This window comes from Pristis pectinata, chromosome 25, assembly GCF_009764475.1.
Source record: "Pristis pectinata isolate sPriPec2 chromosome 25, sPriPec2.1.pri, whole genome shotgun sequence".
Taxonomy (NCBI): Eukaryota; Metazoa; Chordata; class Chondrichthyes; order Rhinopristiformes; family Pristidae; genus Pristis; species Pristis pectinata.
The window spans coordinates 3,510,270-3,525,938 of NC_067429.1; the positions used below are offsets into that span (position 1 = coordinate 3,510,270).

Genomic DNA, 15,669 nt, shown 5'->3' on the forward strand with positions numbered 1-15,669 from the left:
TTGTCTAATCTGTTGAGATTTTTGAAACGCCTTGTTATTCACATCCTTGATGACATACTCTAATGCTGATGTTAGGCATTAAGCCTGTTCTCTGCCTCTTGCTTGACATATGAGGAGCGTTTTGATGTCTTCCCCTCTGCCGTCAGATTTCTGAACGGTCCATGAACCCATGAACCCTACCTCATTATTCCTTTCTTTTGCACTCTTTATGTAATTTGTAATTTATAGTAATTTTATGTTTTTGCACTGTACTGCTGCCGCATAACAAATTTCACAACATACAAGTCAGTGATAGTAAACCTTATCTAATTCTCTGGGACAGTAGGATGAGGGGGAATCTCATTAAAACCCACCAGATACTGAAAGGCCTGGATAGAGTGGACGTGGAGAGGATGTTTCTATTAGTAGGAGAGTCCAGGATCCGAGGGCACAGCCTCAGAATAAAGTGATGTCTCTTAAACTGAGAATGAGGAGGAATTTCTTCAACCAGAGGGTGGTGAATCTGTGGAATTTGTTGCCACAGAGAGCTGTGGAGGTCAAGTCTTTGGGTGTGTTTAAGGCAGAGATTGACAGGTCCTTGGTTGGTAAGGGGATTATGGGTTACAGGGAGAAGGAGGAAGAACGAGGTTGAAAGAAAATCAGCCATGATTGAATGGCAGAACAGACTCGATGGGCTGAAGGGCCTAATTCTGCTCCTATATCTAACGGTCTCTTCTTTTTTAAATAGCGGAGTTAAAATTATCATCCTCCAATCTGCAGGAACCATTCTATGATCTATAGAGTTAGTGCCATTAGCAGAATTATGTTGGGGATGGATGTTGTCAGCTGATTCTGGAGGTAGAGAACATCAATGTGGAAACATAGATCATAGAACAATATAGCACAGGAACAGGCCCTTTGGCCCACAATATCCATACTGAATATGATGCCGATTTAAACTAAATCTCTTCTGCTTGTACATGACCCATATCCCTCCGTTCCCTGCATATTCCTGTATCTATCTAAATGCTGCTATGATATCTGCTTCCACCACTACCCCTGGCAGCGCATTCCAGGCACCCACCGATCTGTGTAAAAAAAAACTTGCGCCAGGCATCTTCTTTAAATTTTCCCCATCACACCTTAAATGTACGTTCCTCTAGTACTTGGCATTTTGACCCTGGGAAAAAGTCTTTCTGCCCTATCTATACCTCTCATAATTTTATGAACTTCTATCAGGTCTCCCCTCAGCCACTCCAGGGAAAACAACCCAAGTTTGTCCAACTTATAGCTCATACCCTCTAATCTAGGCAGCGTCCTGGTAAACCTCTTCTGCACCTTCTCCAAAGCCCCCCACATCCTTCCTGTAATGGGGGCAACCAGTCAATGAATGGAGCCAACTATGGTCAACAACTGGGGAGCTGATTTCTCTTTCCACAGAGGAGACACAAGGGACTGCAGATGCTGGAATCTGAAGCACCTTGTTTTGTTTATCTCTAGCATCTGCGTCCACAGATGCTGCTCGTCTAGCTGAGTTCTTCCAGCATTTCTATTTTTGTTTGATTGCAGCATCTGCAGTTTTATATTTTCCAAGGGTTCTTCTTAAACAGATTTACCAAATTACTGTCCAGCAGCGTAGCCAAGGTCTGGGCTGCTGACAATTACCAGTATTCCCTACTCCCATATCCCATTTCCACTCTCGGTTGGATTTTGCTTTCAGAATAAACTCCTTCTCCGCAAGTCATTTCCCAGCGGAGTTCGACTCGGCGAAAGGAGTAACAGCCAAGCGGAGCCTGCCGGGTGTTGTAGTCCGCGCCGTCTGAGTTTGCGCAGCCTCTGTGGGCGGGAGGACGACGTTGGCAACTACAACACCCAGCGTGCCCTGAGGCAACAAGGCTCCTCAGCCCAGCAGGTGGGTTTGTGACGCAGTCAGCATTGGGTAAGGGGGCAAAACTTTTTAATGATTTAAAACATAACCCGGGCCATCGCAGAGAAGTTTGTCTCTATTTTTTCCCCCTTCTCCTTTTAAATTTTTAGCTCCTTTAATTCTGTTGCTCTCTTGTCTAGCTGCGTATTAAAAAATGTGCTTTCACTTTCAGTTCGGATCCTGGTGCCACTCAGGTCCTTTCACACGTCTGAATTCGGTAAGGTTAAAGTTCTCGAAACTTTATTCAATGTTGTTTATTAAGGTTTGATGTAGTTACTAATAGAGACATTGAGGGAAAGGGGAGACGGGAAGGGGTGATCAGTGGAAGGGAAAGGGGCAACTAGAGGGGAGGGGAGGGGAGGGGAAGGGGTGGGGTTGTGGGGACGAAGGAGGGAGGGAATGAGGGAATGAAGGAGATGTGTTATTGGAGTGTACCTTGATGCCTATATGTACTAGATCTATGCAGTAGAGATGGGGTTTCAATCCTCTCTGCCCCTTGCCACTGAATCAAGACCTCGCTCTGTCAAAACCCTGCGGGAGTCGGTGTGTAACGGCCATCCCATCTAACTCTAGATGAGACCACTCCAGTTACAGTTTTGATGTCTATATTTGCAGAGGCATTGGAGGATGTGCAGAGAGAGTTCACCAGGATGAATGTTGGACCAAAGGGGTTTGATGTATGAAGAAACGTTGGGCCCGTGCAGTTTGGAGTTTAGAACAATGAAACGTAAAAGATTCTAAATGGGATTGACAGGGTGGATGCTGTGAGGATGTTTCCTCTACTGAGTGTACCTGTAACAAGTACATAGTAAGGAATTGGCCATTTGAGACAGAACTGTGGAGTAATTTCTTCTCCAAGGGTTTTAAATCTTTGGAACTCTTGACACCAGCAAGCTGTAGAGGTGGAGCCATTGCAGGTGGAGATTGTCAGTTAAACCACAAGAAAATCAAGGTAATAGTGAGACCAGGAGCTAAGGTCTAGATTGGATCAGGCATGAGGTTAGTGAATGCTGGAGCAGGTTCGAGGAACTGAACGGCCTGTTCCTGTTCTAGGTTCTTGTGTTAAAAGTCATGCACAGACATCTTCAACTCCTCAAACTGTTGGAGTGGAAGCAAGTCACCCTCAACTGTGACGCTGTGGTTAGGGAGAATAAATATCATCTCAGCAAGGATCCATTCGAACATATAGTAAATAACCCTGCAGAGATTAACTACTATTATACAAGAGATTTGAATATGTTTGAGTTTTGTTTACTCATTTTTCTTAAGGTGTTGGTTGGTTGCTGGAATACGGTTTTATTGCAAACAGATGGCTTTGGTACCCCACCCTGGTGGGATTTTTTTTATGTAACTCCATCTGTTGAGTTCCACAAAAATAGGCAACCTGCCAAATGTCCACCATTTTGTTGTATCACAACATGAATATTCACCACATCCCTGTTAGAGAAGAACAGAGATTGAATCTCTGTCCAATAAAACCTGTCATTCTTAATACTGAAAATTGTGACTGACTCCCGATCCCAACTTTTCAGGTGATGGATGCCAGAAGTGTCAGGAGGACATCAGGGCTTCATGTCATCTTGCCTTTTGCCATTGTCCATTGCAAATGGTGGTCTGAAGCAGACTTTCTGCCTGTTTTGAACAGCTGCATCCCTCCAATTCTTGCTTTTTTCTGTTTCCCCTCGTGTTTCTTGGGTGTAAACTACTTCCCTTGTACTGATTTGTCCCATTTTCATCTGCAATTTAATGAGTCTTGGTTTTGATGTGACTCGTACTACACTGCAGGTTAATTTTTAAAAGTATTTTTATGTTCGGATCCCTCCATGACCTCCCCCATCCTCCCCCCATTCTCTGCAGGCTCCCTACCCACACGTCCTCTGAGATCTCCAGATCACAGTCCAGGTGATGTCTCAAACCAAGATGTCAACTGTTCATTTCCCTCCACAGATTCTGCCAGACCCATTGAGTTCCTCCAGCAGTTTTTTTTTGCTCCAGATTCCAGCACCTGCAGTCTCTTGTGTCTTCCCTGAGATCTCTATTCCTTCAGTTCTGGCCTCACTACAGGTGATAGTGAATTTAGGTACCAACATGTCAAATCCCTCCCTAAATCTCTTCCTCTTCTTATGAAGCTCCTTATGACCTATTTCTTTGAAATAATCTTGTGAGCTTTGCCCCAACTTTGCTGTCTGCAGTTCACCATTTAAGGTTAAGATTAGAACAAGTCCTGGCACCTACCACTCTCTGTCTTTTCTTTAAAAAAAAGCTTGCCCCTCATAACTCCTTTAAACTTTCCCCCCTCACCTTAAATGCATGTCCTCTAGTATTTGAAATGATTTACTCTTTTAGTGCCTCAATATGTATTAAATTGATGACTCCCAACATTTTTGAGTGAATAAAAGTAACATATGGCCCACAGGTTTTGTGAATCATGGTATATAAATATCAAATCCATGTGCATTTACAGGTGCTAGGGGATAGCTGCTCGTCAGTGCATTTGGGGGAAAACTCAATTATTCACCTCTACCTTGAGATTTCTGCTATTCAGCAGAATTTTCTGTGTGAACTCTTAAACACTCCTTCTGCTTCCTAACAAATGGAAAGACAAATCTGAGAAACCAACTTTTTATTTGTTACCCTGATGATAGTGGGTCACACCTGAAATGCATTCTGATGTTATATTTCACCAATACAGCAGTTGCCATGGAAACCCCCAAATATGGTCTCCATCTCTGCAGTGATCCACAATCGTGTCCACACTTCAAAGATATTTCACTGGCTGCAGGGCACTTCAGGATTTTTGAAAAAGAACAGGATAGATGCTACATAATCTTTTTCCCTCCCTTTTAATTAAGGAATGATCAGAGGCTGTAGCAAATGCATTTTCTTTCTCTGTGTTCCTCAGACTGGGCACCATGAATGAAGAAGTACAGTGTGACACCTCATCACTGTATTCCAGCACCTTTGCCCAGGTCATCTTTGTCAATGTAGAAAAACTGTACATGACAGATGTTCCTGTAAAATGCAACTACACATTGACACCCAGGATCGTACCTCATAAGAAGGACTGGATTGGAATTTTCAAGGTAGGAATTTTTTTCAGAATATAAATTGGTTTATTATTGTCACATACTGAGGTACAGTGAAAAACTTTGTTTTACATATCTTCCATACAGATCATTTCATTTCAACAGTGCATTGAGGTAGTACAAGGGAAAACAATAACAGAATAAAGTGTTACAGTTACAGAAAAAGTGCAGTGCATGCAGACATTAAGGTGCAAGGCCATAATGAGGTAGATTGTGAGGTCAAGAGTTATTTTACCAGGAAACCATTCAATGTCTTATAACAGAAGCTGTCCTTGAGCCTGGTGGTACATGCTTGCAGGCTTCTGTATTTTCTGCCCAGTGGGGGAGGGGAGAATGAGAGAATTTAATTTAGTTTTGGTTTAATTCATGTTTTTCTTGTGACTGCTACTTATATGATTCTATGTACCTGTGATGCTGTTGCAAGCAAGTTTTTCATTGCACCTGTACATGCATCTACTTGTGCATATGACGACAAACTCGACTTGAATGTTTGAGGTGGGTGGGGTCTTTGATTATGTTGGCTGCTTTACCGAGGCAGCGAGAAGTGTAGACAGAGTCCGTGGAGGGGAGATTAATTTCTGTGATGTGCTGAGCTGTGTCCACACACCAGTTCATATGTAGCGTGTTCACTGGAGCACTGACAAGAAGGAATAATATCACAGTGTTCAACCTCATTGTTCTTCCATTGAAAAGTGAAAAATAGTGCAGGATATGACCTGCTAAACACAGAGAAAATTTCAATAATCAGCCAGTAAAAGAGATTTTCTTAAATGTTCAGGTTTTGCTGGTAAGTTTAGGATTTAGTGTCAACTTCTGGTTACCTTGAGGGTGTGGTGATAGGTTGCCATTGCTTTGATTTATGCACCAGAATGCAGTGGCCCTATTTAGAAATGTAATGCATTCCTGACAACTTCAGTAAAATTCCTCAAATCCTGGATCTACAAATAAGATGAATCTCTTCAGAACAGTGCCCCTGTCACTCAGCATCCAAATGGTCCTCAAGCCAATTTCCCTTCATGGGTGTACCCTAAGAATATTTGATATGATTGTGGTAATGTCTCATCCATGCTTCCAAAACACTCATTAGCAACATTGACACTAGAGGCATAGAGTAAGTAGGGAATTCTATCTACAGCTGAGATAACTCCTGGAGTTTTGATCCACGTATATAGGCACGTGGTTGCACTGAAGAGGGTGCAGAAGAAATTCACCAAGACGTTGCCTGGGTTAGAGAACTTTAGTTATGGGGAGAGATTGGATAGACTGGGCTTGTTTTCCCTGGAGTGAAGGAGGCGGAGGGGTGACCTGATAATGGTTTATAAAGTTATAAGAGACATAGATAAGGTAGATAGTTGGGACCTTTTTCCCAATGTGGGGCTTGTTGTGACTGTGACTTGGAACACTCAGAGTTTCCCTGAACACAAAGTATTTTGAATTTTTATACTCTTAAGATCAAAGGTAACAGCAGGTGATTCAGTATGATTTCAATAGCTACAATGACATTATTTACTTCAATATTTTGTGTCTGACTTGGTTCCATTGAATTGCATGTTTACAATGGGAGCACACTGTAACTGATAAGGCACTTCTGAATGTTCAAACACCTTGCTGGGATAAAGTAATTTATATGGATGGTTTCAAAGCTTCTGAGAGCAGAAAACCCAGCCACCCAAAATTGACATTTGGGGCCTGCTCTCTGCGTACACAGATATCCCAATTATTGATAGCCAGAGCAAAAAAAATTGCTATCACCGTGATTGATTTACGAAGTAACAAAATAAGTCTGGTCTGGAAACTTTTCCTTAATCTCAGCCACAATGATGCAAAACAACTTAGCTGAAGATCTCTGGCGCCTGGTTTGATGTAGGCCAGTCAACGTAACCCTATTGTCTTTCATTTGGCTGATGCATATGAGAACATCTCATGGTCATGTCAGTTTACAAACCGAATCACTTGAGCAGCCAGCCCCCTGCTGTCGGTCAGTAGTCTGTGCTCTGTAGACAGGACTGTTTGTTTACATAGCTGTCTTTTAATTTCTAAACTGATTACTGCTTGTAACTACATTTGAACAGGTTTTTTTTTGAAGACTGCTTCTCGTTTGTAATAATACCTGCTATCCGTATAATTCCATAACCCCTGAATAATCCCTAACAGGGCTATCAAAAACAATAGGGCACAGGTTTAAGGTGAAGGGTGGGGGGGCTTTGAAGGTGTTTAGAAGGAAAAGTTTTCCACACAGAGAATAATTGATATCTGGAACGTGCTGCCAGAGGAGGTGGTGAAATCAGATGCAATCACTATGTTTAAGAGCCATTTGGACCTCTACTTGAATATGCAAGGCATGGATGGATAAGGTCCAAATGTAGGTAAATGGAATTTGTGATGATGGGTAAAAAGGTTGGCCTGGACACAGTGGGACAATGGGCATTGTTGGGTTCGACTGTTTTATTTTCCAATTAGCGTTTCTTTTTTGATGGATAATTGTGATACAGACAGTTTTTATGTCTTTGCGCTGTACTGCTGATTCCCTGCTTTCTGAGGGACTTTGGTCCCTCAGTTACCCCCAGTGTACAGTATGCTCTATTCAAAGGCTGGCACTAGATATAGTCTGGATTAACAGCTTTGATCAATATTGTTTTCAGCGCCACTACCTCAAACATAGACTTCCTTCTAAGTCTCATTGATATCAGTGCACTAATTAGAGGCCTGATATTAAATTTGAGATTCTGTAGAAGTGGTCGATGCCAAAACAGTCCTAGTGTGAGTTTGTTAACTTTAAGGCTGATAACCTCACAGGGGGTTAAAGTAAATAACCAAGACTCGGGTTTTGAGAGCAAGAATCTTCCAACAATTTGAAGCTCTTGCCCTCAGATTCTCAGTAGGCCTGCCAGATGCTGTGAGAAATGAAAGTGAAACCCGAGGTCCCACTGCACACAGACCAGTTTTAGACTTTGTCAGGGAGCTTGTAAGTCCTAAAGACTCTTCTTTCAAAACACTTCAACTAAGGAGGTTAATTTGCTGAGAAGAATTCCAGGGCTGTAAACCCTTCAGACTATAGTGGTGGTTTCACCTGGGCTGACATATTTCTTGGATTATTTTCAGTGAATCAATACTTTAAGATTGTTCAATGGAGATTACAATTTCTCTCAAGGCAGTCCCTTGGGATCAAGGACGACTTGTTTCCACTCTGGTTTAGTGGCTTCCGAAGTGGCTGATGAGGTCAACGTGGGAACTACTAGTGTGGCAGGAGTTGGCTGACAGAAGGGGCGGGTGGGTAGTTTGTGAGCTGGTGCACTCCTTCTGCCAATACACAGGGGTTGTGTGTGTTCCTGACGCATGGCCTTGAGGTATTCCTAAATGTTCCTTCTCCACTTTGAGTGGTCATGGGGCAGAAATTCCCAGGAATTACATTATAGCATCTATTCCTCTGTCCAGCTGGTAATCTCTTCCTGCAACAAAGCTCTTGAGATGTCAGCTGTAGGTAGTCCAGATCTCAGAGGCATATAGGAGGGCAGGAATCACTGCTGCCTAGTAAACGGTGAATTTTGTACCAGGTCTGAAGTCTTGATCTGTAAACATCCTTGTCATCAATTGACCAAAGGCTGTGCCAGTACAATGGTGGTTATAAATTTCATCATCAATATTTGCTTTCAGCAAGAGGTGGCTCCTGAGATACGAGAAGTGGTTCACATTTTTCATGGTTTTATTGTCAACCTTTATTATCAGAGGCTAGTGTGGCGAAGTGAGGAAAATTTGGTAGAGGACCTTTTGTCTTGTGAACGTTTGAGTGTAAGGTCCAACCTCTCGAATGCTTCAGTGAATAAGGAGTCTTGCAAATTCTCACTTTCCTAAATATAAATCTGCCGCATCTTGATTACACTACAGTCTTAAAGTCATTTTCTACGCATTCTTTTGTAACAGAGGAAAGATTAACTTCCTCTGCTAGATTACAGCCTATAGCTTACGTCTACGTATTTAATATCTGTATTTTGGGTCTCCATAACTATTCTTTTTTGTATTGTATTTTCACCTGGTCATTAATTTGCCATAATATAACTATCCATTATTGTGTTTCATTCAAATAACCAATGCTGGTACTTCGGGCTGTCATGACAGTGCTGGGTTGTCAGAGTTGGAACATAACAGGATATTGCTAGAAATACTTGGGTGAGTCAGCATCTGTGAAGAGAGAGAGAGACCAAGTTCCAGCCCAATGACTGATGAAAGGTTACCTCTGTGTCTCCTTGAGTGTTACCAGTCCAAGCGAACCCGTGTTGCAGGGAAGGGGATGGAGCAGGGTTGCTTTCTGAGAAAACTGTCTGTATCACAATTATCCTTCACAAAAAGAAAGGCTAATTGGAAAATAAAATTGTTTATTTAACTACTTTTCTTCCGTGAGAGTGAATTTTATTCCGTTTCTCCAATTTTGCATGGTGATTTGTGAATTCTGACCCAAATGGCTGTAGTGTGGGGGTCACCTGTATTTTTGGCATTTTCCATTTTATTTCAGATATCTGGCATCTGCAGTATTTTGCTTTTGTATTACTACCAGACATGCCGTGCTTTGGATGAGGCAATACGCCAACCTCCCAGTTTGTGAAGCAGGAGAAGCAACTGTCAATATGAACACAGCCAACTCCCGCAATGATAATTGTTGAAAAGTCTTTCAGTGCCGTGGAATTTATGAATTGGTGACCACTCCACTTGCCTTGTCAGTTCTGTCCCTTCTAATTTGACAATAAAAGAATACTTCCTCAAACAATTCAGTCAATCTTTTGGCTTTTGGCGATAAACTCCATACTACATTTTGACCTGTATTTGGTGAGATCAGTTAATTACTGTATTTCCTTTTTGCTACAGGTTGGTTGGAGTACAGCTCGAGATTACCACACGTTTGTTTGGGCCCCTCTTCCAAAGGAGGACAGTCGGGTGGAGCATCAACAGCAAGTGACGTTTGAGGGTAAGGTGCTCGTAGCAGGGGACTTGGAAAGTTTCCAGTGTATCCAGCACGCTCTTAAGAGTATTGGCCAAAGGGGACCCAGATGTTGCAAATGGTTTCAGTTCTTCCTTCAAGTTAATTATTCGTTCTCTGAATGCAGGGGATGCTGGCAAGGTTGGAACTTACTGCCGTCCATAGGAAAGTGCTGGTTAGTCACAATCATAAACTCTTCCAATAGCGTACACTGAGTGATTAGTTTGACTGTTTTGGGGTATAGCTAGAATCAAGGCTCTGCTTGTACTAGACTGGATAACAAAGCTGATTGCCTTCTCTAGGGGATGTTAATGAAGCAGCTCTGATTTTAACAACTGCACACTCACAGTTGCCAATAATAGATTTTGATTTCCATTTATGAAAATGAATTTTCAATCTCCCATAGGTGAGACTCGAATACACTCTTTGATTATAAATTTGAAACAATCTTTCACACGGTTTTTCTTTAATCTCTTCTACATTCCTGAGAAAATGTTGCTATTTGAGTTCATTTGCCCATACACATTGTAGCCGACTCTCTGGGCCTAGTGATTACCCACACCCCTACTAACGTATACTTCCAATCACTAATACACCAACGTGGAGGCTGTCACTGCCTTAGCAACACCATGTGGGGCAGCTCAAGTATTGGGGCTTTGAGTGGGAAACTGAGGTGGAAATTTAGCTGTATACTCTAAACGTTTGATTAGATTGAAAGCACTGGTACTGAATTTGTGTTTAGTAATCACATGTTGCCATATCCTACATACCAACAGGCCTGTCAATAATCAGAGGAAGCATTTAAAAGTAATTGTTTCACAAACTCTTCCTGATGCAGAAAGCTAAATTAGTCAATGTGCAAGGAATTTGAATCAGCAATTCCTGGATTTAAGAAATATAATCCATAAGTTTTTTTGGCAGGCTAGGAGGCATGTTAAGTGATCATCGCCAATGACAGATATGCATTGGAACTAATTACACCAAGCAACGTTAATGAATGAGGGTTGCAAATAAGTAATTGCTTCTACTCTGGGAAAAATTCTATTTTCATGCACCTAATACTAGAATAAAAAAGGAACTGCAACATTCTATCAACAATTACATTAAGATACAATATTACTGAATTATGAAATTAATGGGGAAATGAATACATCATGAAGTAAATGATTGGAAAGAGGAGCAAAAAGTGAGCTTCTGGAGGACTCAGCGGGTCAGGCAGCATCTGTGGAGGGAAATGGACGGTCAACATTTCGGAGCGGGACCCTTCCTCTGGACTAAAAGAATAGACTCCAGGTGAAGAGTTCCTCCAGCAGCTCTTTTTTTTGCTCCAGATTCCAGCATCTGTAGTCTCTTGTCTGTGATTGGAAAGAGGGAGGATTTGGTTCTTACCCTTTTTGTTTTAAGAATGTTTTAATACATCTTTGATGAAAAGCATAACCATTGAAACCTCATAATCATGCAAATGTTTTTTTCAGCTTATTATCTGCCAAAGGATGATAATGATTTTTACCAGTTCTGCTACGTCACTCAGAAGGGAGAGATTCGTGGGGCCAGCACACCCTTTGGGTTCAGGCTAGCAAGCTGCAGCACACCTGATCAGCTGGAAAGTGATTCCAGTCAAGAGATGCTCATCATCACTACACAAGTGAGTTATTTCTTTTACAGCACACCCATGCTTTCTCTGTTATTCACTTAAGCAGGATAAATCTGAGGGAGCTTGGCTCAGCACAGAGGATTACAACTCCTTAAGGGATTAACTCACCACAATATTAATTGCATTTATAAAAGTATCACTTTCAAAATCTAACTTTGCCAAGAGAAATAAAGTACTGCAGATGCTGGAATCTAGATGAAAAAAACAAGATGCTGGAGGAACTCAGCAGGCCAGGTAGCTTTTCTCCATGGATGCTGCCTGATTTGCTGAGTTCCTCCAGCATCTTGTTGTTCTATTTTTGCTGAGTACTGCAAAGCTTTACGATCTCTCTGTTCTTCCAACCCTGGCTTACTTGATTATTCCCAGTTTTCATTACTCCATTGTCTTCATCATTTGGTCATTAGTTTCAGTCAAAGTTCTGGAATTTTCTCCCCAGATTCCCTCTGTCTTGCTCTCCTCTAAAACCTTTGCCTTTGACCAAGCATTGGGTCACCCAATATTGCTGCGAGGCCTGATGTCAGATCCCTGGGAAGTATCATAGTGTACTTGGTATAGGATCAGCAAAAGCTCATTCATCTCCTTTAGCTTGTTTGGCCAAAACTCTGATCATGATTTACTTTGTTGAAAGATACCACCTGAATCCAATCCATAGATGTAAACAGCTTTAGGGAATACAAACAGAATGTAACAGCATACCTTTATTGACACTTTCCATGTGGAACATCATCACATTTGATGAGATTTGGTGCTGGTAGGTTTGGGTTTCTTATTGGAAGTAAAGTCGAGGCCCTTAAATAGAGCAAGAGGTGTGGTAACAAGTCATCATTTCAGTACTTTTTAATTAATTCAGGGTTTGTGGCTGTTGCAGGCAAGGTCAGAATTTGTTCCATATCCTTAATTGTTCCTTATCTGAATGCCTGCTGGGCAGCTTCAGAGAGCAAATTGGAACGGGAGTGGCGGCTGTGCCTCAGATGGTAGTGCACTCGCCTCCAAGATAAGATACCAGGTTCAGCCAAATTCGGAAACTTGAGCGCTAAAATCCAGGGTGACCCTCCAATGCAGTACTGATGAAACCAAAGAAAATAGATGATGGAAAAGCAAGCCATTCACCCATCCTGTCTGTGCCAGTAGAAAAGCCTCTACCCAACCTAATCCCACATTCCATCACTGGGTTTGTTGCCCTGCCAATCACATCCAAGTATCTCATAAATGCATCAAGGGTTTTTTTGCTCCCCCCCCCCTCCCTTTCAGGAGGTGATCTTCAGGACCCTACCACTTTCTGGGTGAAAAATATTCTCCTCGTCTCCCTAAAATCCTACTACCATTACGTTAAATATCTGTCCTCTGGGTTTTGACCATCTGCTGATGGAAATGGGCCTTTCTTAATTATCTAGTCCCCTTGTACAATGCAATCAGATCTTCCCCCCGGTCTCCTCCATTGCAAAGGAAACAAGCTGAGCTTATGCAGGAGTGAAAAAAGAGCTGCTGGAGAAACTCGGGGCCAGGCAGTATCAGTAGAGGGAAACACAGTTCCCTCACCTCTTCACACCGGCCATCTCCCTGCTACTCTTTCAGTCCAGATGAAGGGTCTCAACCTGAAACGTCGACTGTCCATTTTCCTCCATAGATGCAGCCTGACCTGCTGAGTTCCTCCAGCAGCTCGTTTTTTTTTCTCCAGATTCCAACATCTGCAGTCTCTTGTGTCTCCTAGATTATTCTGCCTTTCTTCACAGCTATAGTTTTCCAGTCCTGGCAACGACTTCATAAATCTCTTCCGGTGCAATGACATCTTTCCTGTGATGTGGTAATGAGAAATGTGTGCAGTATTCAAGTTGTGGTTTAACAAGTGTTCTAATTTCCTTGCTCTTATGTTCTGTACCTTTACTTTATAAAGGAAAGTATCTGGCTGCCTGTTAAACTACCTTATTGCCTGCCCTGCTATATACAAGGATCAGAGGATGTACACCAAGGTTCCCTGGTTCCTCCACAGCACTCGATATCCTCCCATGTATTATGTATTCCCTCTCCTTGCCTTGTCACAAGGGGGTGCAGCACTGTCAGAGGTGCCATCTTTCAAGTGAGATGTTGGGGCCCCACCTTAGTTCTCAAGTGGATGTAAAAGATCTCCAAGCACTATTTCAAGGGAAAGCACAGAGTCATGCCCATTGTCATATTGCTGTTGATGTCATGTGCAAATTGTCAGGCATGGGCTTTACTTCATAAGTACTTCCTTGGCTGTAATTATCCAAAAAGAGCACAAAAGACACTTAGGAGTCTTTTTATTGCTCTGGCCCTGGAGTTGCCTGTAGACCACACTGAGCAAAGTTGGTGAAGATTTACTTTTCTATGTGACATCAGTAAACACAATGTTTTTTAACAGTCAGGTAGAAGCATAATTATGATATTAGGATTTTATTCCAGATTCATTTTTAACTGAAGTTAAACTCCCAGAACTACATTGATGAGATGTCCTTCAATGACTAGACCGAGCCTCTGGATTACTACTGTGTTACTACACCTGTACTGTACTATTACTGTGTTACTATACCTCGTACTTAATAAACTTGTAGTTGTTGCTTGGCAGGGACAAAGCCCAAGGGGAAGGGCCCATGTCATAAAAAGACTGGACAGGACGGGGTTAAAACTGGCAACTTGTTTGAAGCAAAATGGTCTGCCTTTAACTTCCCTAATGCAGAGAACTGATTTTAGTGGAACTTTAGTTGGTGATTTAATTGGTATCATGAGTTGGCTGTGGCAGGATCGAATAATTCCAGTATCAACGAACTGTGAAATGCCAGTGTTTCAGCTGCTCCAACTTCTTGCAGTGATTAAAGTCTCATTGCTCTTCAGGTTGCGATCGATATAGTTCATCTTTTCACAAGCCTCCCGCAAGCACTGCTGAAGTTTGGTGGATGGATTTTAAGAGCCAGGGATTTATATTTCGACTTTTTCCAAAAGTTAGGTTAAACTGCAGGGCTTCTCAGTGTGACTGTTAGCTGCAGTTGCACTTTTATCTGGAATCAAAGTTGCAAATGTTTTAAATCAGTAATGCTCATAAAAGAGAGCTGTGGTCTGCCTTTCCTTTATCTGTGACCCTGAGTATGCTTTCTTTTGCCATATGTTATTGGGCCTCCATTCACTGTCCAGCACTCTGTGGAATGCTGACAGTGCTGTTCCTTGCTTTTTTTTCACACTCCAATAAAAAAGACCTGGGAATGCTGGAATGTTATTGGGAGGCATTCCTATCTCCAATTTCCATACTGCAAGCAAAAACAGCCCCTTTAAAATGGTATGAAATTGAGATGTGAGACCAGGTGAGCCCTGAGAGGAAGCAACTGGGCATTCACTTTGCATTCGACTCTGGTGGAAGGTCAGGGTGTACATCAGAACGTAGATTTTAAAAAAGGAGCAGGAATAGGTCGCTCTAAGCCTGCCCCGCTGTTCAATATGATCATTGCTGATCTGCCCCAAGCCTCATTGCCTTTTCTCTGCCAGTTCCTCATAGCCCTCAATTCCCTGATCTTTCAGAAATGCATCTACTTCCTCCATTGATCTAGCCTCCAAAACCCTCCAGGGTAGAAAATTCCAGAGATTACCACTCTCTGCAATAAGAAGTTCCAGTTCACTTCACATTTAAGTAATGACCCCTAATCTCGTATCTGTGTCCCATCACTTGAGGTTCTCCCACTCGTCTCAATACCTACATATCACACCCCTCTAAGGAGGGGTGTACATTTCAGTTGGACCACCGCTCATTCTTCTAAACTCCAAAGAATTTACCTCTAATTTCTATAGCGACTCTTGACAGGTTAACCAGGGTGTGAGGAGTTTGAGTTTGGATCCATGTTCCATCACTGCAGCATCTCAGTAGAAAAATCATAGGATGAGAGAGTAAGGACATACAGCTCATAATTGATGTGCGAGACAAAATGAAGTGTAGCTCACCCTGACTTCTCAGCTCTTGGTCTGTAGCCAGATTTCTGTTCAAGGTACTTTCTATTTAATTCTGCAAGGGTTTCAGCCTCTACCAGAATCGGAATCCTGTTTATTA

At 42.2% G+C, this 15,669-nt stretch overlaps 1 protein-coding gene across 3 annotated transcripts in view; it reads left to right on the forward strand.

Annotated features, from left to right (window-relative positions):
* The first annotated feature begins 1,831 nt into the window (after nt 1–1,831).
* LOC127583112 (tax1-binding protein 1-like) overlaps nt 1,832–15,669 on the forward strand; it is a 45,086-nt gene continuing 31,248 nt past the window's right edge. Inside the window, exons 1-5 of one of the 3 annotated variants that reach the window (XM_052038874.1) lie at nt 1,832–1,891; nt 2,079–2,123; nt 4,809–4,989; nt 9,853–9,952; nt 11,440–11,609. In XM_052038874.1, coding sequence (XP_051894834.1) covers nt 4,819–4,989; nt 9,853–9,952; nt 11,440–11,609 — 441 coding nt within the window. In that variant the 5' untranslated portion in view covers nt 1,832–1,891; nt 2,079–2,123; nt 4,809–4,818. The other 2 variants (XM_052038872.1, XM_052038873.1) reach the window with 2 other exon arrangements.